Source organism: Vulpes vulpes, chromosome 12 (genome assembly GCF_048418805.1).
Source record: "Vulpes vulpes isolate BD-2025 chromosome 12, VulVul3, whole genome shotgun sequence".
Taxonomy (NCBI): Eukaryota; Metazoa; Chordata; class Mammalia; order Carnivora; family Canidae; genus Vulpes; species Vulpes vulpes.
The window spans coordinates 132,932,371-132,953,616 of record NC_132791.1 but is presented as its reverse complement, the minus strand read 5'-3'; the positions used below and the strand labels follow the sequence as shown (position 1 = coordinate 132,953,616).

The 21,246-nt window shown below is 53.9% G+C and overlaps 2 protein-coding genes across 3 annotated transcripts in view; one reads left to right on the top strand and one right to left on the bottom strand.

The window, feature by feature from the left end:
- ZFP3 (ZFP3 zinc finger protein) overlaps positions 1–21,246 on the top strand; it is an 87,371-nt gene that overhangs the window by 36,172 nt on the left and 29,953 nt on the right. The gene's annotated exons all lie outside the window — the stretch shown is intronic.
- Positions 1,127–19,287, bottom strand: SCIMP (SLP adaptor and CSK interacting membrane protein). 2 transcript variants are annotated; one of them, XM_072730017.1, is made up of 6 exons: positions 18,790–18,880; positions 12,620–12,675; positions 9,802–9,925; positions 7,823–7,886; positions 6,273–6,346; positions 1,127–4,360 (listed from the first exon to the last, which is right to left on the bottom strand). In XM_072730017.1, the coding sequence occupies exons 2-6, from the start codon at positions 12,650–12,652 to the stop codon at positions 4,206–4,208; spliced, it is 450 nt and encodes a 149-aa protein (XP_072586118.1). In that variant the 5' UTR covers positions 12,653–12,675; positions 18,790–18,880; the 3' UTR covers positions 1,127–4,205. The 2 variants fall into 2 exon arrangements, with proteins under 2 accessions (XP_072586118.1, XP_072586117.1); XM_072730016.1 differs by lacking the exon at positions 12,620–12,675 and having other exon boundaries at positions 18,790–19,287.

Here is a 21,246-nt window from a genome sequence, read left to right as displayed (position 1 = left end):
TCTGTCCCTCCCTCAACTCTCTCTCTCTCATGCTAAATAAATTTTTTAAAAAATGTACTTAGGTTGGGGGCACCTGGGTGGCTCAGTGGTTGAGCGTCTGCCTTAGGTTCAGGTCATGACCCCGGGGTCTGGGGATCAAGTCCCACATCAGGCTCCCTGCAGGGAGCCTGCTTCTCCCTCTGCCTGTGTCTCTGCCTTTCTCTGTGTGTCTCTCATGAATAATTAAATAAAAATCTTTAAAAAAAGGTGAACCCCCGGAACCCTGAACCCCCAATGCCTCTAACATGGTAACGGGAACAAGAGCAAATAATGAATAGTGTCATTTGCCAAAAGTGTACTGACCCAAGGTCACCCATCCAGCAACACCTGCCCCCTTTTCCCTTCATGGCAAATCCCAGCTCCAGCAAGAACGGGCTGAAAATCACCCATGGTTCACTCCCCAGCATCTCTCACAGCTGGGTGTGTGCACCAACCAGTCCAGGCCAATGATGCATCAGGGAAAGCCACTGGGGCTTCTAGGAAAGCTTTCCTCTCTGCTTAAAAGAGCTATCTGGGAGGAACTGCCCCGATCTTTTGTAACTTCAAATGTTATCGTGTGGGGAGATGTGATGGATGCCCAGAGCTGTGGCAGCTGCCTCGGCACCATGAATTGTACAGCTAAGAGAATCAAAGAAAAGTCAGCCCCTGCTTCTGAGTCTTGGAGCCTGCTGAATTCTGGACTGTTTACCTGTAGGCTTGTTGTCTTGTGAGGCCATAATAGTCCTCGTTGTTGGGCCATCTTCCTTGCAGTCCACACCGTACTGACTGATACACATGCTTTGTGAGATCTGTGATTGGTGCTTCCTGAGCATTCCCTGAAAACTATCTTTCTTGTATCATAAAAATCAGACTTAACTGTTTTTTTGTGTTTTTTAAAATTTATTTATTCATGAGAGACACGGAGAGAGAGAGGCAGAGACACAGGCAGAGAGAGAAGCAGGCTCCATTTGGGGGAGCCCAATGTGGGACTCGATCCCGGGACTCCAGGATTACGCCCTGGGCTGAAGGCAGGCGCTAAACCACTGAGCCACCCAGGGATCCCCGACTTAACTGTTTTAAAGAAAACTATAGCCCACTTATTTGTGTGTTTTTTTTTTTAATATTTTATTTATTTACTCATAGAGACAGAGAGAGAGAGGCAGAGACACAGGCAGAGGGAGAAGCAGGCTCCATGCAGAGAGCCCGACGCGGGACTCGATCCAGGGTCTCCAGGATCACGCCCTGGGCTGCAGGCAGCGCTAAACCGCTGCGCCACCGGGGCTACCCCCACTTATTTGTGATATGAGTGAACCACCTGTTCCAAAAGAGTTAAGATGACAGAACAGGGGTGTTTCAAAATGGCGGTCTTCCATATTTGTGGGGATTTTGCCATCATCATGGTCACCTCTAGATTTCATATGCTCAGAATGGGAACCGTCTTATTTCTACCTTTATTTATTGGTGAGTTTGGGCCGGGGGTCCCTAGGGGGCTAGAATCCACAAAAAGGCCCCGTCAAATCTTGATAATGCTATCAACCAAACTGGCAACAACTTTCTTTTTTTTAACCAAACTGGTTAAAAAAAAAAAAAGGCTTTATTACAGGTACCCAGTATAACATCTCCCCTAAATCATACAGGCTCAGAGAGAAACTGCTTGTTTGCTTTGATCAAACTGATTGGTAGGTTTCTTCTGGCCAATGTTCAACATCTGATAAATGTTTACTAAGGGCCCCACCACGTGCCAGAGTCCGTGCTAGTGATGGGGCGTCTAGCAGTGAGCCAGCCAAGTTCCACCCCAGAGGAGCCCCAGATTAGAAAGAAGGGTGGGGAAGTGATCAGGCCATTGTAATACAGAGGGAGATGTGCTCCCAAAAGGCCAAGTTCATACATTCATTCAACTGATCATTCATTTGCCGTGTTTATTGAGTATCCATGAAGTGCCTGGGAAGTGTGCTATGGATGGATGGATGGAGAGAACACCGTCCCCACGTTGCTGTCAATGTAGTAGGGGAGAAGGATGGGTAAGTAGATCATCCTAGGGTGCTAATGTTATGGGAAGAGCACCTCAGAGGAAAGGCTCTAAGCAGAGATGGGATGAGAGGGTGGGGAAGAACGTTCTAGATAGGTGGGAGGTTGCTGCGCATAACAATAGGGGCAAGAGGGACTACAGACCAGGTCATCTCAAATGACTGGAGCCAAAAATTTGGAAGTTGCAAGGGGGTGGGGAGGAGAAGGTTGCAGGAGACACCTGGGGACCCGATCTTGACAAATCTCATAACCTATATGAAGGAGTTCGGAGTTCTTCTGAGGGCAATGGGTGAAGAAGAGCTTTAGGCAAGGGAATGGGGTGGTCAGATGCCCCCTTGGGAAAACCACTGGCTGCTGTGTAGAAAGGGGACCGGAGGCTGTGATGTCAGTGGCAGGAGACTGTCTGGGGGGCTGCTGGAGAGGCACAGTCACAGGAGGTGGGGACCCCCGAGCAGAGGACCCTACACCCTGGACCAGATTCTGACTCCAGGGATTGAGAAGGTAGCACAGCAGAAGGAGTCTGGGATTGGGGGTGGGCCGTGGTTCCTTTCAGGATATGTTGAACTTGAGGGGGAGGGTTCCTGGGGCAGCAGGTCTGGGACCCAGGATGAGGCATGGCTGGAGTCATGAGCAGAGGGACCCTGAGCCCACAGAGGTGGCCCCATTGCTCTTTCTTCCAGCAGGGTTGGGGCACAGACTGGGAAGAGCCCGCGGAAGAGCAGCCATCTGGGTATGGCCTGGCGGGGGGGTGCGGCAGGGGTACAGGAGATGGTGCCATCCCAGACACCAGGGAGGAGGGAGGAGGTAGGAGGTAGCCTGTCCCTGGTATTTGCTTTTAACTCCCGTCATAGACGTGGATGGTTTGCCAAACATCTGTAAGAGGGAGAGCACGCGGGCCAAACTCTTCTGTCCTTTGGCGTATTAATCTTTCCCCTGTAACTTGGGGAGGGAGTCCTCTCTGGCTCATGAGTTCAGGGGGCACAGGGCCATGCCCCACAGCAAGGCGGTGGTGACCCCGGGTGGCGGGACATCCACACGTCCTGGGATATAGGCGAGAGGAAGCGCATGTGTCCACTGTCCGTCCCCCCTGGTAGGGCAGCAGGCAGCGGCGAGGCCATCCCAGCAGCTGGTGGCGGCAGGCACACATGTCTGTCTCTGAGGAGGGGCTCAGCCCCAGGGGCCCTCCTCGCCTTCCCGAAGCCCTCAGTGCTCTCCCCGCAAGCCTGCTCGGTGCCGGGTTCCCCGGGGAAGGCTTGGCCATCAGCGCCTCGGGTCCACTGAGGACGCGTCAAGCCCGGGGACCCTGCCAGTCAGCGCTAGGGGACTGTTGGGGTTCCAGAGGATGCAGGCACTGCTGCAGCAGGACAGGGCGGTGACCTTGCTGCTGTCTGCACAGAAGGTCACCCAAGGGACTCACATATGAATCTGCCCATTCACTGTCCCTTTCTTTCCTCTTCCCCATGGTTTTTCCCTGGGGAAACCTGCCTTTCCTGTACCCCCTCACCCCGCACATAGTGCAAAATGACACAGCTGCATGTAACGTGTGTGCTTTGGCCCCCCAAGATCATATCTGTCCCCGTTGATTGTTACGATACAAGTGGGAAGCACAAGAAAAGATGGGTGAGAACCTGAATCTCTGAGGTCCATCTGGCCAAGGTCATGGGGAGGCACTGGGGTTTGGGGTGCATGTTGGGGGGTTGGTTCACATGAAGCAAGAGCCATACTCACCCTTGCAGAAGCTGCAAGGAGGTGGGCAAGACCCGGGGGGGGGGGCAAGGTGGGGGTGGGAGCCTGAAGGCTCTGGAGTCAGACACCAAAATGTAGCATCACTTAGAACCAAACAAGAGAGAGGAAGGGGGAGGAGTGTTTCTCACGGGTTCAGGGGCTCGGAGAGCCACAGGCCCCAGAGGTCCTCCTGAGGGAACCAGTGGACAGGAGTTCAAGGCCTGAGCCCTCCAGGTCCGCAGGGCAGATCCTCAGCGCGGGTTCTGCTGGATGCCGATGCTCTGAGCTTCAGGAGGTGTTGATTTTAAAGGAGCTCCACCACGTGAGCACCGGCTTTCAGGATCCCATGACCTATGGCAGTTCACTCATTCTCGATTGGTTTAAAAAGCTGGGTGAACCCCCTTGGGCTTGTCAAGAAAGAAGGAATGGTTGTCTCAGAAGCGCTGCTTTTCCATATTGGCGGGGATTTCAACATCATCGTAGTCGTCCAGAGGCTCAATGTAGCTCGGGATGGAAACTGTCTTCTTGTTTCTCACTTTGTTGACCAGTGAGTATGTGCTCGACGGCTGACTTGGGGGTTCCTGTGGGACTAGAATATGCAAATAAATCCTTAGAGGCAAAGCTACTGTGTGTTTACATGGTTTTGACTAAGTGACTCAGTGTGATTTCCATGGGTCTGGGTGACCTTCCCGCTCCCTGGTGGACCCGACCCCATCTGTGGGAGTTGTAGATGAGCAGACATGACCCAGCCTCGGGATCCCGCAAGTGAGTGAAAGGCAGATGTGGGTCAGACACCCTGGCTCCCGGGTCCCTCTGCCTGCACACCACACACACGGCATGGGAACCATGAAACAGAAGTGTAGACAACACACTGACCTGAGCTAGTACCCAGATGAGTAGAGTTGTGTGGGAGCCTCATTTTCATGGGGAAGTGATGCAAACCACATTTCCTCTCTGGCACATCCCTCACAGTGACTTACAGTGTTTTCCAGAATTTCCCCTAATTACTTAGGCACAGATCTCTGTTCAGAAGGAAAGGGGATGGTGGTGTTTGCAGAACGTGGAATTAGGGAACAGTTATGTAGCACAAGCACCCGAGTGGCCACGGGGAAGAAAAGCAAGACAGTCAGCAATCCTCAGATGGGACCAGAGCAGCTCTACTACAATCTCGTCTTCCTCACGCAGGCCTGAGAGAGGACCACCCTTCATTTCCCACAGGGCACTGCAGTCACACCCCCGGTTCCTACCCAGGCCTGAGCTGTCACATGCTGTGTGGCCCCGGGTGAGTCACTGAACATCTCTGTTTCTCCATGTCCTCATCTGCCAAAGGGGAATAACCACAAACCTGCCTCATAATGCTGTTGAGCACATGGCATAAGATGGTGTCCGTAAGGTGCCTCGCACAGGGCTGCTCAATGAATGTGGGCTCATATTAGGATTTATCTGTGCAAGCAATACGCTCTTATGAGTTCCTAAGCTCCAGGCACTGCTCTCAGCGGTGGTTAAGGCATGGTGAGCAAGATAAGAAAGGCTCCTGTTTTCCCAGGGCTTTGTGTTCCACGGGTCGTAAACAACTGAGTAATAATGAAATGAGACAATTTTGGATAATGGCCTTCGCTTTACAGAGGGTGGGCGGCAGTGGCCTCTTTGAGGTGCTGACATTTTAAAAAAATATATTTTATCTATTTATTTGAGAAAGAGAGAGAGAACAGGGGGAGGAGAAGAGGCAGAGGGAGCAGGAGACGTGGGACTCGATCCCAGGACCCTGAGATCGTGACCCAAGCCGAAACCAAGAGTTGGATACCTAACTGACTCGGCCCCTCTAGGCGCCACGAGATGCCGACATTTGAGCTGACTTGTGAAGGATGAAGTGAGGCCCCTATGTAAGCAGCTTAGAGAAGAACATTCCAGTCAAGGGGACCAGGCGGAGTTTTTCCGGCGGGCAGTGCCGGAGGCCCAGTGACACCCCCATGTTCCTTTTGACTCATGCTCCAAGCAGGGGTTTGAATTTACACAGCGACAGCTGGGAGCGTTGCTGCTTACCCCGTCCCCTTTCCGACCTGTCTGTCCCTTCCAAAAGGCTGCTACCGTCTGCAGATTCCAGGGTTCTGGACTGAGTTTTGCATCCCTACAACATTCATATGTTGAAGTCCTCAGCCCCCAGTGAGGCTGTGTCGGAGACGGGACCTCTATGGAGGTAATGAAGGCTAAATGACGTCACAAGGGTGGGGCCCTGATCTCATAGGCTTCGTCTCCTTATAAAAAGAAACACCAGCTCACTCACTGTCTCTCTCACTCCCCCCTCTCTCCCTACCCACCCCAGCATCCCCAGCCACACTGGCTGGCACCTCAGTCTTGGACTTCTAGCCTCCAGGACCATGAGAAAATTCCTATTGCTTAAATCACCTGGTTTATGGGACTTTGTCCTGGGCAGCCTGAGCTGAGATATTCAGATACATTTGTTACCCCGAAGGAAACTGCAATCAGAGACAGATACTTACATGTGTGTTCTGGAAAAAGCAGACCTCTGGGTGGCAGAGGGGGCAACTGAACCAGCGGTTCATTGTGAACATTCCTGGAGAGAGAGAGAGAGAGATCAGGGTGTGGTTCTGACCATGCTGGTGGTCAGCATGAGAAGAAGAAGGACAGCACTGAACATTCAGACCCTGGTCCCTGAAAGCAGGAGGCATCGCCTTTTCTAGGTTTTGTATACCATTTGTAAAGAAGCTGATGCCTCTGTCCCCGGGGACCAGCTGGACTTAGCATGGAGCGTGCCTTCCCAGGCAGTTTCAGGCAGGGGAAGTAATAAGCACCAGGTGCGCTTTGATTTGCAGAAACACAAGAGTTCCTGAAGCCACCTGTGCACACAGTGTGTGACCGCAGCCCACCTGCGTGACCACAGTCCACACCCGCGGGCCCACTCTGCTGAAAGGCTTGCGTGTGCTCACCAGAAGACGTGTGCCCGAATATCCATCCCAGCACCATGCACAACAGCCCCACACTGCACACCGCCAAGGTGTGCAGTGGCCACAGAGTGGATAAATTCGTCATGGTGCACTCCCACCGTGGAAGACTATAGGAGCGAGGGTGGGCCGCCCATAACCACACGCAATGACACTCACAAAACACAGCTCACCAAATAAGCCAAGCGGCACTGGATAGTATACACTCCATCTCCAGCCCTTTTGGAGGCTATGATGAATTATCCACTCTACAGCTGGAACCAAGGCTCCGTGAGCCTATCTGGCTGGCCGTGCTTTGCACATGGTGCCACACACCCACGTTGGGAGAAAGCCTGCTCCGTGAGATCACACTGGGAGAGGACTCCTGGAAGCTTGCCCCTGATTTCTCCTGGGCTCTACCCTACACACTTTCCACTTTGATGAGTTTACTCTGCGCCCTTCTACTACAATAACCCATAAGTGTGACTACAGTAGCTTTTCTGGGTCCTGTGAGTCCTTCTCGAGAGAGTCATCAACCCTAAAGGTGAACCTGGGTTTATGCCCAACGCATAGCAATCATAAAAGCCCCAAATATATCACAAAATACAGAAGTAGAACAAGGGGCCTATTTTCCTTAAGCACCCAGCCTTAAACAGACTACACTTGTGATCCATCTAAAGAAAAGGAGGGTGGGGATACCAGGTTGGCTCAGTCAGTAGAGCAAGCCTGCAACTCTTGACCTAGGAGGGGTGTGAGTTCCAGCCCCACTTTGGGGGTAGAGATGACTTAAAAATAAAATCTTGAAAAGGACAGGAGGGTAGGCCTAACCCTAAGTGGTGGGCCCAGTGCACAGAGCTTGACCTGTGACCTCTATGAAATGAGACGAGCCCAGGACGACTTGGAGAGCAGAGCCCCAGACAGTGCCCCGAGGCCCCAAAAGCCCGAATCCTTTTTCCCTTGGTGCAGGGGGACTTGGCACATGTGACTGCTCACTGGCTGCTCAGGCGCAGTAGGCGTCAAGGGCATCCCGCGGAGAAGTGCAGGTGCAGGGGTGGGTGTGAGTGCGGGGCTCTCTAGATGGAAAAGACCAACCGGTTCCCCTGACTTACTCATACATCTTCTCATCATCTCTTCGCTTTTCTTCCAAGGGCTTGGCAATTTCCCACTTCTTGCCTAAGAGCAATCCAATAAGCATATTTCATTTGGGAGGAATTAGCAGAAGATGTGACTTTAGAGTTCAGAGGCCCTCAGACACTGAGTGTGTTCAGGGTGTTTTGGGGTGGAGTTGGGAAGAACCACTGTGGGGACACGGAGCAGGTAAGGAATGGAGACTGACTTTAAGTCTCCCGGCCTTTGGGTAATTCACGAGGGTGGCCCTGCTTGCTTCCTCAGTGCCCAGAAATAGTGGTGGAATGAGCAACCCAGAGTGTGGTTGGGGGGGAAATGAAAGAAAGAATGAGAAAAGCTGTTCATAAACTGTGGTGTGGGGATCCCTGGGTGGCACAGTGGTTTAGCGCCTGCCTTTGGCCCAGGGCGCGATCCTGGAGACCCGGGATCGAATCCACGTCGGGCTCCTGGTGCATGGAGCCTGCTTCTCCCTCTGCCTGTGTCTCTGCCTCTCTCTCTCTCTGTGTGACTATCATAAATAAATAAAAATTAAAAAAAAAAAAACTGTGGTGTGCTGGACCTACACGTTACTGCTAATTATAACCTACATGTGAAGAGCAGTGGGTTGAGATAAAAGAGAATGGGGTAAGGTTTTTGTTTTAGGGTCATGATTTCATCCGTATCTAAAAAGGAAACAGTTTAAGAAGGCAGGTGGACAGAGGACCATGGGACCCAGAATATGCTTTGTCTTTAAAAAACCAATTGCCACCAAGGGGTGAAGGGACTAATGTTCAGCCCGGTGGATGCAAGTTCTGGTCCCCACTCTGCCCCCAACTCCTGTGGCCTCATCGAGGCTTGGCTTCTCTGAACCTTAACTGGCTTATCTACAAAAAGAGGTTGAGGAGGATGACAGGGTCTCACTCCTTGTGTGGCTCTAATCTTTCAGGGCAGACCCAGGGCACTGAGGGGTGCCTGTCCAGGCTGACCCCCCAGGGGAGCTGGCCACCCTTCTCACTGTCTTTACCCTCTGCAGGTCAACAGAGGGGTAGGATCTCAAGAAAACACACCATCAAATCAAGTCAAGGATTTCATGTTTCGGGACGTGAACAGCAAAGTGGAAACCTGCGCGTAGGTCATCTAAAGTTCATGTAGGGCCTTCAGGAAGCTGCTCGTTTATATTCTGAGGATGCCAACAACCTCTGGCCAAGGCAGCTTGCACTCTGGAAAATTCAGAGTATGACTTTAGAGAAGGCAACCGGGGTGGCCAACGTGTTGGTCACGGACTAAGCTCATTTTTCATGCATTAAGACAGTCTTTTTGTAAAAAACCTGCTTTGGGGGCCCCTGGGTGGCTCAGGGATTGAGCGTCTGCCTTCGGCTCAAGGTGTGATCCCTGGGTCCTGGGATTGAGTCCCACATCAGGCTCCCCGAGAAGGAGCCTGCTTCTCCCTCTGCCTGTGTCTCTGCCTCTCTCTCTGTGTCTCTTATGAATAAATAAATAAAATATTAAAAAAAAAACAAACCCACTTTGTTGAGGGATGATGGACTTGCAAAAAAGCTGTATATATTCCCATGTATTTAACATGTACAACTTGATGGGCTTGGAATTGAGACAACCTTTGACATTCCTTGGGTCTGAGCTATCTCCTAAGTCCCGGAAGTAAGACCAGCAGCCACACCAGAGAGAGAAAGCGCTGGAGCATCCTGTGCCTTGAAACAGATTCTGCCCTCACCCAAACCCTGCGGGGGCCTGCGGAGTTCCTGGACGGGAGTTACCCTCCCTCCCTTTGCTGTGCAGATGGAGACACCGAGGCTCAGAGATGTAAGCTAGTGGGAGGGCTAGGACTCAAACCCAGAGCACATGATGCTTAATCCAAAATTCAGCCGATACAGGCCCAGAACAAATCATCTTATCCCTGATGCACAAGGATATGCACCCCAGATCTGCTCCCTCCACCTGCCCCAGGGGATACCACCATTACCCTGTCTAAGCAGCTGCCTGCAGGCACAGTACAGGATAAGGCCCAGGCCTGTGGAGACGACAATGATGGCCACAGCTAAGATGATCCAGAAATTGTCCCTCCACCAATCCATCGCAGTAAGACCCTGAGGAGAATGGAGACAGAGGGATGATGCAGGAGCAAGAGCATCTGGCAGGGAGCGGTGGGGGGCTGTTGTCTACCACGTGGAGGGGCTACCTCTGCTTAGGGGCTGGGCAGGCGCTGGCTGGGGCAAACCCTCCCCCTGTGCAGCCGGGAGACCTTAGGCAAGGTCCTGAAGCCCCTCTGAGCATCGGTGTGTCCTCCTTTACAACATGGCAGCGGTGCCGGCCAGCGATGCTCTACATGTTAAACCCACACAATGTTAGAAGTCAATCATATCTCAGTAAAGCTGGGCTGAAAAAGAGGGAAAAAAGATAAGAAAAGGAAACAAGAGAGCAGAAGGTTTGAGGATTGTTGGAAGGTCCCCGCGGTGGAAGATGACCAATGCTCTCATAGGATAGTGATGACTAATGTTCAGTCTGAAGCTGTTGCCCCTGTCATATTGTGCTGTAATCTTTTGTCACCATCAAATCTGCAGTAAAATTGCACAATAAAAGTTTGTAGGAACGGAGCCCGGGGAGTAATGACATGTGGGTGGTGGTTTTCCAACCAGGGGTAATGTATGTGTGAGTAAAACAGCAGCCGTGAGGCCCCCGCCAGTGGGGAGCAGCCTGCAGGTGGGATTCCTAGGAATAGGAATGCGGGGAGCTCTTGGGGGAGGGACGGGGCACCCCTCATCCAGGGCGTGAGCACTCTATTTGGATATTAAAATTAAAAAAAATCATCCTTGGATCACCTGGGTGGGTCAGTGGTTGAACATCTGCCTTCGGCTCAAGGCATGACCCTGGGGTCCTGGGATCCAGTCCGACATCGGGCTCCCCCCAGGGAGGTTGCTTCTCCCTCTGCTTGGGTCTTTGCCTCTCTCTGTGTGTCTCTCATGAATAAATAAATACAATCTTGAAAAGAAAAATGATCCTTGAGGCCTGGAATATCCCTGGTATTAGCTAAATGGAAACTCATGCAGATTCATACAGAGCCACTTCCAATTCATGCTTCTGAGTAATATTAGCAATATAAACGGGGACCCAGGGGATCCCTGGGTAGTTTGGTGGTTTAGCGCCTACCTTCGGCCCAGGGCGTGATCCTGGAGTCCCGGGATCGAGTCCCATGTCACGCTCCCTGCATGGAGCCTGCTTTTCCCTCTGCCTGTCTCTGCCTCTCTCTCTTTCTCTCTCTCTCTCTTTCTCTCCCCCCTGTGTCTTTCATGAATAAATAAATAAAATCTTTAAAAAAAATAAACGGAGACCCAGTCAGGGGAACGGGGGTAAAGTAAGCTAAGGCTCTGATTCCTACAAAGACTTCTGACTTGGCTCACTAAGTACCTGTTTATATTACTAGCATCGTGTCTTCATTTATGATGTTTGATGTTGTTTCTACTGTAATTTGGGTTTTCAGTTCCAAACTTTGTTTGTTTGTTTTAGTGAAGGTTTGGCTTGACCAAATAGAACATCTTTTGGCCATACCAATTGTGTGTAACTAGTGGTCTTGTACGTGCATCGTTCTGCAGCTCTTTTGCTCAACTTTTCAATAAGCATTATGCTTTTGCCATTTATCCATGGTCGTGTGGGTGTGCTGGGGATTTAGTCTTAACGGGGTGAACTGTCAGCTAACCAGGTAGCCTGACCATGGGGCAGGCACTGAGCAGAGGTTTTATCGTAAATCACCTTTTCAAACGCACGTAAATCACCTTTTCAGGAGGTGCTAACGAAAACAATAGAGGAAGAAGAACAGAGGGGAAAAAGGAGAAGCATGGAGACTGGGAACTTGGCTTTCAGGAGGGCCCCATGAAATTTGGTTTTGCCGGGTCCAGGGAGGTCACAGGGCACTGGACTTAAGGAAATGCCACATAAGGAAGCCTGGGTGACTCAGTTGGTTAAGGATCTGCCTTCAGCTCGGGTCATGATCCCGAGGTCCTGGGATCGAGCCCTGAGTGGGGCTCCAAGATCAGCGGGGGCATCTGTTCCTCCCTCTCCCTCTGCCCCTCTTTTATTATTATTTTTAATTTTTTTTCTTTTATTATTTTTTAAAATTTTTTATTTTTCTTTATTTTTTCTTTTTTTTTTATTTTTTTTATTATTTTTTTTAAATTTTTTTTTTTAATTTTTTATTTATTTATGATAGTCACAGAGAGAGAGAGAGAGGCAGAGACACAGGCGGAGGGAGAAGCAGGCTCCATGCACCGGGAGCCCGATGTGGGATTCGATCCCGGGTCTCCAGGATCGCGCCCTGGGCCAAAGGCAGGCGCCAAACCGCTGCGCCACCCAGGGATCCCTCTTTATTTTTTCTTTATTTTTTTCTTAAAAAAATAAAATGAGCATTGCCAAATTTTACCAACTGAACTCAGTCGGCTTAGTAATCAAAAGAAACTATTTTTAAAATATTTTATTTATTTATTATTCATCTCCCTGTTCTGTTTGGCTTCGAGAGACCACTCGTGTTCCTGGGCCGTGGCCCCTTCCTTATGCCCGGAACCAGCTGGGTGGCATGTCCCTGGCAGTCCCTCCATAGCCACGTCTGCCTCCTCTTCCTCTTTGGACTCTGTCTCCTGCCCGGACCACCCAGGATGATCTTGTCTCCCCGGCTGCTGAGCAGCCACCTCAATTCCACCTGCGCCATCACTTCCCCCTTGGCTGTGGCCTGACACCATCACAGGCTGGGGCCGTGTAGGGTTACCCCACAGACCACCTCGGGTTCTCACCTCAGGACGAGACGCCCGCACAAGCGCTTCCATGGGCTCATGCTTGTGTTTTGCCACTAGAAAGTCAGGAAGAAAAGGGAGGAAAAGTGAGGAGGGGCTCTGCTATCTTTGACAGACGTCCATGGCCTGGGGCCCAAGGTCACTGACCTCATCAGGAAGCAGTAGGGACCTGTCATGAGGCTTGGGGTCAGACATGGGTCTCTATTTCTGGGAGGTGTCTCTGCCCCATGGGAGGGAATATCTTTGTTGTAAAGAGTCTGAGGACACAGGGAGGTTCTTGAGGCAGGACTGGGGCTCATAGGTGAGGCTGGGCCCTGGGGGCCAGGGCGGGGGGCACCCTTGGCCCTGTATAGACCAGAAGAGGAATCATCATCGTGGGCCCAGGTCAGCAGTCCCAGAGCACAGCAAAGGGAGAGGGGCCAAGCACACAGGTGTGCAGACCCAGGGTCCCTGCTGCTGGGAGGAGATCAGGAGCTGCAGGCCGGACCTCAGGTGCCATCACCTGGGGGAGCATCTAGTGGACACCACACCTGGAGGAAGGAAGGGGCACCATGGGAGTGCCCCTCAGATTTTAGTTGTCAAGGAGCTTGGATATCAGGCTCTGGGCAAAAACTGAAAGAATATTGAGGTTCCCAACCCTCACTCGGCCCGAACCTTGCAATCACTCAGGGAGCCTGAAAGACCGTCTGCTCTACATCCAACTCTAACTGATCTGGGGTGGGGCCTGGCCACCGTGGTTTTGTTTGTCTTTTTTTTTTTTTTTTTTTTAAGATTTTATTTATTTATTTACAAGAAGCATAAAGAGAGAGGCAGAGACACAGGCAGAGGGAGAAGCAGGCTCCTCGCAGGGAACCCAATGCAAGACTCTATCCCAGGACCCCGGGATCACGCCCTGAGCCAAAGGCAGATGTTCAACCGCTGAGCCACCCAGGTGCTCCCTGTTTGTTTGTTATCATAAAATTCTCCCCGAGTGACGTGCGCTTTGTCTCTGAATTCCTATTACAACCTCCCCGATGGAGGTGCTGTTGTCACCCCCAGTAGAAATGGGGCGCCAGGAGGTGAAGCAATTTGCTAGAGGCAGCGCAGCTGGGAGTTGACTGACCCAAGATTCCAGGTCAGTGCCATTGGACCAGAGTTCATGCTTCTCTTAGGCTGCGGGGTGGACACCAAGCTGGTGCATGCTTTTCTTTTCACAACAGAACTGAAAGCAGAACCCTCACCCGAGGGCTTCCAATTCCAGCAGGGCCTCAGCCGTGGGCCACGTCTCATTCCCCACAGCAAGAACCGCAGTATGAAAATGCGTCTCAGAAAAGCAACACGCTCTGCGTGCTGACGTAGCCCAGGCCAGAAGTGCTCTGCACGCTCTGTCTCACAACGGCGGCTTCTGGTTATAAGCCCATTTACAGAGAAGACAGCAGAGGCTTAGGTCTGAGTCAGTGGCCCAGGGTCGCAGAGCTAGCAAGTGGAAAACTCAGAAGCCAGCCCCCCACCCCAGGTCTCCCTGATACCAGTGGAGCTTTCATGTGTGACTGCCGAATGGGGGGCTTTGGGAGATGCATGAAAATGCAGATGCCAGGGTCCCAGGCCCCTTCCCAGTTCTTATCTGTGGGTCCAGGGTGGGACTCGGCAATTAGTCCTTTTATTTTTATTTTTTTTTAAAGATTTTATTTATTCATAGAGAGAGAGGGGGTTTGGGAGCAGAGACACAGGCAGAGGGAGAAGCAGGCTCCATACAGGAAGCCCGACATGGGACTCGATCCCGGGTCTCCAGGATCACACCCCAGGCTGCAGGCGGCGCCAAACCACTGCGCCACTGGGGCTGCCCAGCAATTAGTCCTTTTAATGAGCACAGCTCCAGGGAGGAACGTGTCTGGCCAGGGAGCAGAGCCCACAGTTGGGGCGGGTGAGCCCAGGGGAGGCTTGTCTGCACACCCTGCCCTGCCTCCTCCAACTCCACAGTCAGGGGCAGTTGTAGCACTGGCATGGTGGAGTGCAGGCCCCTCCAAAAGACTCCTCGAATCAAACACCTCTCCTGTTTGCTTGTCACAATGCCTGAAATTGTGTCATCAAGTTTCTGCAAAAGTCCCATGCTCCCCACCCACCCCCACCCCCTGCTTCCTGTCCGTTCAAACTCATTTGCCGGAGAGTGCCAGACTCTGAGGAAGAAAACCTGATCAGTACTAGGGTGCGAATGACTTCTTGGCTCCTCAGGGGATGGGACTGCTTCCTTGGATTCCCTAGGGTGTTGGCCAGCACAGGGAGCATCCTAGGATCGTATCCAGAGTCCCCAGAGGATATAAATGAATGTGACATAGGAGCAAAGACTGTCTTATGTAGCTCGTCCTCCTGCTAGAGGCCCAGCCCTGGTCAGGGGGTTCTCAGTGCTCATCCGGCCCTCAGGACAGACTTGGGATCTCACGCACCCCATGACCTCTGTGGCTGATGAGATCCTGATGGGGGCTCCACCGTCAGAGTGATGGAGACCCAAGAGGTGAGAGCGGGTTGGACGTGAAGGCAGAGGAAAGATGGTTCACTGAGAATACGAGGGGCTTCAAGGTGCTTCTAAACCATGAAGGTGTCGGGACAGGAGACAGGAAAGCAATACAGAGAAGAGAGACCTCTTCCCAGCCCGAAGGGAAGGAGGATGGAGAGGGGCATGCTGGGGCCCAGGGGGTGGGAAGCAGGGAGATCCAACACCCCTGTTCTCTCTGAAGTAGGAGCCAGGTTGGCGGGTGCTAGGTGGGCGGAGTGGGAGGCAGACCCCAAGTTGTCACTGGAGGGATGCGTTCCTCCTCCAGCCGGGTCCACACACTCTGACCCTGCCCTGCCCCTGCCCCTGTCCTCGGGGCTTGCTGTCCGTCCTGTGGTTCACTGGTTCACTGTCACCCATGCGGGCCAGTCAGCTCCACTGGGCAGGGCTGCTCTCTACCCCTGTCTGCAGGGCTCAGACCTCACCTGGATCCAGTAAGCAATCCAGAGGGATTTAGGACTATGCAAGTGAATGACCCACAGGCCTCTCCCCTGACCTGTGGCTGGACTTCCCCTCTGAGGATACGGGCAGGCAGGCAGTTTAGATCTACAGTCTGCACCCTGATTCCAGAGCGACCCAGCCCGGCCTGCCACCTGGCTGTCCACCTACCATCTCAGCGGCGGCTATAGGCACTGAACAGCCGGCAGGGAAGCAGAGGCCCTGTGGAACCTGGGGGTGGAGCTCTGGCCTCCCAAAGGTCTCTCCTCCTCCACTCCAGCAACATGCTCACCCTCCCAGCGAGCATGTTGCAAGTCTGAGTGGCCTCAGGGCCAGTGGGTGGCTGAGTACAGTTCACCGACCCAGCCCCAGCCCCGGCTCTCACTTCCCCAAAAGGCATTTCTGGGGAGTCAGTGACAGAAGTCATACTGTCCCCTTACCGGGAATTCCAGAGACTGTGGGTTTATTTAGCACTTGCTTTAAACACACACACACACACACACACACACACACACACACACACACACACCAGGGATCTCTGGGTGGCTCAGAGTTTTAGCATCTGCCTTCGGCCCAGGGCATGACCCCAAGGTCCTGGGATCGAGTCCTGCATCAGGCTCCCTGCAGGGAGCCTGCTTCTCCCTCTGCCTGTGTCTCTGCCTCTTTCTCTGTGTCTCTCATGAATAAATAAAAAAGAAATCTTAAAAAAATAAATAAATAAAGCATGCCAAAAACCCCTACATAACCAAATTGTATAGTGTAGGCAGATGGCTACACAAACACTCATAAACACTGGCATACGTGAAACAGTTCATGAACCTTCTTTCTGACATGTCTTCCCAGCAGCATTTTCCTGCCTCATCTAGCTGAGTGTGTTTAAAAAAGTAGGGAGCATGAGGCCCTCTGTTTCTTTCCAGAGCCACTAATGATCAAGTCCTGGGTATTGAAACAGCTGGCTTTTTTTCCCTTGAGAGAAATTAATGATTTGAGGCAGCCGCGAGGCCCAAAATTTTCAGAGAGAATGCGGGTGTGTTGGGGTGTCCTAGCGGGAGTTGCAAGAGGCCTCCAACAAAGCCTCCATGGGAGGAAGGAAGATGGGGTCCCGCTCCTCACTTGCCCTCTGCATTAGGGCTTCATGGCCTGGGACACAAATCCCCTTGAATGAGGCCTGCCCTGCCCGGGGCAGCACCTGCTATGTCTCTAAGTCTTCGTGCAGAGAGAAGAACGGGAAAAAAAACTCATTAATGTTTATATGGCCTATATGTGGGAAGGATAACTTTGGATATATTGGGTTAAGTTAAATGAATTATTAAAATTAACTTCAGCTTTTTATCTCTTTTAATTTTTCCAATTGAAATTATTCTCTCTTGTGCCTCTGCTCACACTCAGATTCTTGGGACCAACTGGCTGGCTCAGTTGGTGCAGCATGCGACTCTTGATTTTGAGTAGGGGGTTGTGAGTTTGAGCCCCACCCCGTGTCCGGTTGTGGAGATTGCTTAAATAAACAGACTTAAATTTTTTTTTTTCCCCCGCCAGGGGGACGGGGAAGCAAAGAGTAATCACACGGTCATTGCCTCTGATTCCGTAATATCGTTTCTAGAGATAACAGCCTGAGAAGGAATCCAAAGGAAGTAAAAGTTGGATGCAGAACCGTGTTGACTTGGGCGCACACAGAGGCAGGGAGCCATCCCACCTGCCGCGTGGGACTGGGTGATGGGGGGAGTTGCGCAAGAGCCACTCAGTGGATTGCATGCAGCAATCGGGTGGCAGGAAGATGAGAAGAAACCCAGTGACATTCCAGGAACCCCAGACCCCGAGGGAGCAGAGCAGGGCCCGTGCCCATGCGGTGCCATGTCTCCCCTTGACACCTGGGTGCGCTGCTGGGGCCTATGGGGAGAAAGCCCAGGAAGCAGACCTTCCACCGTGCGGAAGTACGATCGATCCCCCTCTCTCGCTCTGCCACCAGCCTCCCTATGAAGCATGAACCCAACACGGTTTCAAGACTCCAGGTATCACATCTTAAAAGAGCCTCTGCTTGCCCCTCCTGAGCAGGTGGCCTTTGTGGTGTTTCCACGGCGTTGGCTATGTCCTCCTCAGAATCTTTTGGAATTATGGATGACTCAAGCTTCCTACTGAGTTATCCCAGGATTTCTGCAATCCATAAATCCTTCCTTGGGTCCCGTCAAATTGTCTCCCACTGTTGCTGGCCTTTTTTGTTTGGCTCTGGTGCCGGGAACCCTGTCCCTGGGTGGCTCTCTGGCCACGGTGCTTGTATTATCCGAGGGTGGGGGGCACTGAGGATGCCTGGTGACAGCCGCTGAGGCCTGTAAGTCCCCTCTAGAACTTGTTTAATCAAAACAAGACAGTGCTACCTTCTCAAAATAGCTACGCTCTCTGCCGAAAAACCAGGAGGCAAAAACCCAAACTACGTTGTTTGTTGCGAGGTTGTGGAATGTGGGCTCATCCCTTCCCCTTGTTTGTCTGAAGTTTTCATGTTCATTGATCCTAAGAAATACTGAGAAGCCGCCAGGTCTTGTCCTTACCAGGCACGGGGAGTCCCACCTCCAGAGCTCTCCGGGAGGTTCACACGCTGGCACGCTTGGTCTGGCGGAGGGGCCAGGAAAGGCAGTGGCCCTTGGGACCAGTGATGAGTGACAAAGTGGAACTGGAAACATCAGGCTGGAGCCAGGCCCCCTCTGTGGTGATTTCCCCCCGGGGTGGCAGCAGATGGCTGATGGGGATCTGAGGCCAGCCCGGCATAGCTAGACCTTGGGGCCGTGGGAGCATGGGATGTCTTACCAGTCCCCATGCAGCAGATGCACATGCATGACGGCGCCACAGCGTGTGGCCCCTAGGGTGTTTTGCACGGGCCCCACAACGCAGCCCAAAGTTTGCACTGTCACTGCCTCGCCCCCTTACCCCCAGCGCACACCCATCGGGGTCCTCTCACTATCAGAGTCCAGAGAGGGTGAACCACCCCTCTACAGATAACACAGCTCGCTGCCCGTCATTGTGTCATTTCAACCCGAGACACAGATTTCTTCATCCCCCCAACACACGCTGGGGAATGGAGGCCCAGAGGGGTGCAGTGATTCTGAGGTCACCCAGCTGGTGGGTGGCAGAGTGGACTCGCCAAGGCCACCCAGAGATTGGGCTACAACCCCCGGGTGACCCCTCGGGTGGCTCGGGCCTGGATGCTTACCTGGGTAGCAAGGGTGTCCATCCGTGAGCAGCTGAGGGTATGGCAGGGGCCCGAGTGTGGTGGCTCCGGCGCAGCTGGCAGGACGCCTTCCTCACCCACAAGCCTCCCGCCCACCCCGGAGCAGTGAGCCCAGCCAGACCACACTTCCCCTTCCTGCTCAGCCCTCCGGTGGGGGGAGGCCCAGGCGCCTGCACAGCAGCCCGTCCTTGTTCCAGGGGAGCTGCCTCCCCAGGCTCTCAGAACCCAGACCCTCCTTCCACGAGGCCCGGCAGACAGCCATCCAGGGGTGGGGGGCAGGCTCACCAGCGTGGACGGGGTGCTGTGGGGTCCCTGAGATGAGCCTGTGTGGGCATCCTTGGCTGCAGCAGCCCCCATAGGGTTCCCAAAGAGTGAGGACGCTGGCTCCCACCCAGAGACCCGGGCACGACACGGGCTCAGGTGGGACAGGGCATCCCTGTGGGAGCCGCTGGAGGAAACCTGGGCACCTAGGGGCTACTGGGCCAGCCATCCACCGCCCCCCCCCACCCCGGAGGACTAGGTCTCCACCAAATGGGGTAGAGAGTCGCCAGCAGTGCCCTGGGGCTGCAGACCATGGTGGCGGGGGTGGGGCATCCGTGAACCATTTTGTCGTTTTGTCTTGTCGAATTGACCGTTCTGACTTCAGGGAACAGCCTGGCTGTAAAAATAGCCACATGGGTGTGTACCACCTCTGCCCCAGGGACAGAGGTTATTTTGAGTCTCTGGGGTAATGATGCTGCCCTGGGCTTTCTGGTAAATGCTTACCCACCGGCTTGCAGGAAACAGGATTCCTGATCTGACCAGCTTTGCAAATTTCCATGATGCAGACAGCGCCACTGTGGCCCATCTCGAGCCAGTGGCAGGCTGGGCCTGCACTGGGCTGGGGGTGGGGTGGGGCATGTTTCCATCAGGGGTTACAGCCGGCCGCTAACTCCCAGCCCCCAGCACCTGTGGGCACTGCACCCATCATGGCAGTGCCTTTTGTGCCCTGCCTGGCCGCATCTCCCCTGGCCTGGGGGGTGATCACCTCCATGGTACAGGGGAGCACACCTGAGTGGGGAGTTACAGCTGGAGTCAGCTCCTGGGCCAGGGAAGAACTCCAAGCCCCTGTGTGCCTGTAAACAGGCAGAACCTGTGCTCTTTCTTCAGATCGAGCCAGCGTTGAGCTGCTCCAAACACTCCCTAAAAGGGGATTTAAAGTGATGGTTGGAGAAGTAAACACATGCTCCCGTGGGAATAGCTCAGCCTGTGCTACCCAGGCCTGACTTCTGGGTCTGCATCCCATGTGGTTTCAGCAGCGCTTGGGGCTGGCCCCAGCTAGGTGACAGCATTCTCAGCATACCTGCTGCCTGCCAAGGGGAACCCAGCACAACAGGCTGTGGCCCCCGGGGAGGGGGCGTTGGAGAGGGTCCAGGGGGTCAGGATCCCACATGCAGTTACCCACAGAGATCCGGGTGCATCCCTCCCCTGCCTGAGCCTCAGTTTCCTTGCTTTTGGGAAGTAAGTGAGCTCCCTGGTGATGCTAAGGTGTCCCTAGGACTAGGCCGTGGAGGCTGTGCTGTAACAGTCAGCTGGCCTGGGGGGACAGGGCACCCAGGTGTGTGCCTACCAAGAAAGGAAGCCAAGCCATCCACGGAGAGAAATGACGCACTTAGTCCCGGCAAGGGGTGGGAGCCCCGGGGGAGGTTGAGACCCGGCATCTGCCCTCAGGGAAGCCTCTCCCGCGTGGGAGGTCGGCGAGGGCATGACCAGACGCAGGCCGGGTTCAACGCCCGTCACTGGGTGCCCGGCCCGCACTCACAAGTCCGAGCTCGGAGCCCGGCAAGTCGCAGTCCGGCCGGTGGCCGCGGAGCCCAGTTTTTGCAGGACAGAAGGACACCGGTCATTCCTGTTGAAAGCAAGGAGTGCTGGCCCCGTGGGAGCACAGGCGTGGTGGGGCTGACAGCTCCCGCGGAGGCATCTGGCCTGGGCCTTGGCGGGTGTGTAGGCAGGAGGTCACGCAGTGGCGGGAGCAGGGCAGACCCGCTGGAGTGTTTGGAGGCAGCAGGAGGCCGGAGAGGAACGCTGGGCCCCAGCCCGGGGCGGCGGACCTGCGGGTTTTCCTGCTGCCCACACTCTTCCTCGGGCCTGGGGCGGGGAGGGCGGCGGCGGCGGAGAGGCGGGGCTGGGGGAGCGGAGGCCGCGGCGCTCGGCGAGGAAGGGGGGCGCCCTCTGCCGGCCGCGTGCGGTGCCTGCCTCCCAGGGTTCCACCTGCCCAGGCCCGGCCCCCTGGGGGGGGGGGCGCGGGGGTGCTGGACACCTGAGACCTTGGCCTCGGACGCTGCAGAACCCGAGACGTCAGACTGGAGGGGCACCGGGGGGGACTGCAGTCTAGTCCCCCTGCCCCGGGTTCCGTGTCCTCGTAGCATCCAGGTGGCACACGGCGTCCCGGGCCCGCGC

Bases quoted from the DNA above. Each gene is read 5' to 3' on its own strand.
- SCIMP (XM_072730016.1), bottom strand. From the start codon at position 19,164: ATGGGGGCTGCTGCAGCCAAGGATGCCCACACAGGCTCATCTCAGGGA. The intron at 9,926-18,789 runs GTAAGCATCCAG...CATTCTCCTCAG, and splicing joins TGGACACCCTTGCTACCCAG to GGTCTTACTGCGATGGATTG. The intron at 6,347-7,822 runs GTAAGTCAGGGG...CTCTCTCTCCAG, and splicing joins GATGATGAGAAGATGTATGA to GAATGTTCACAATGAACCGC.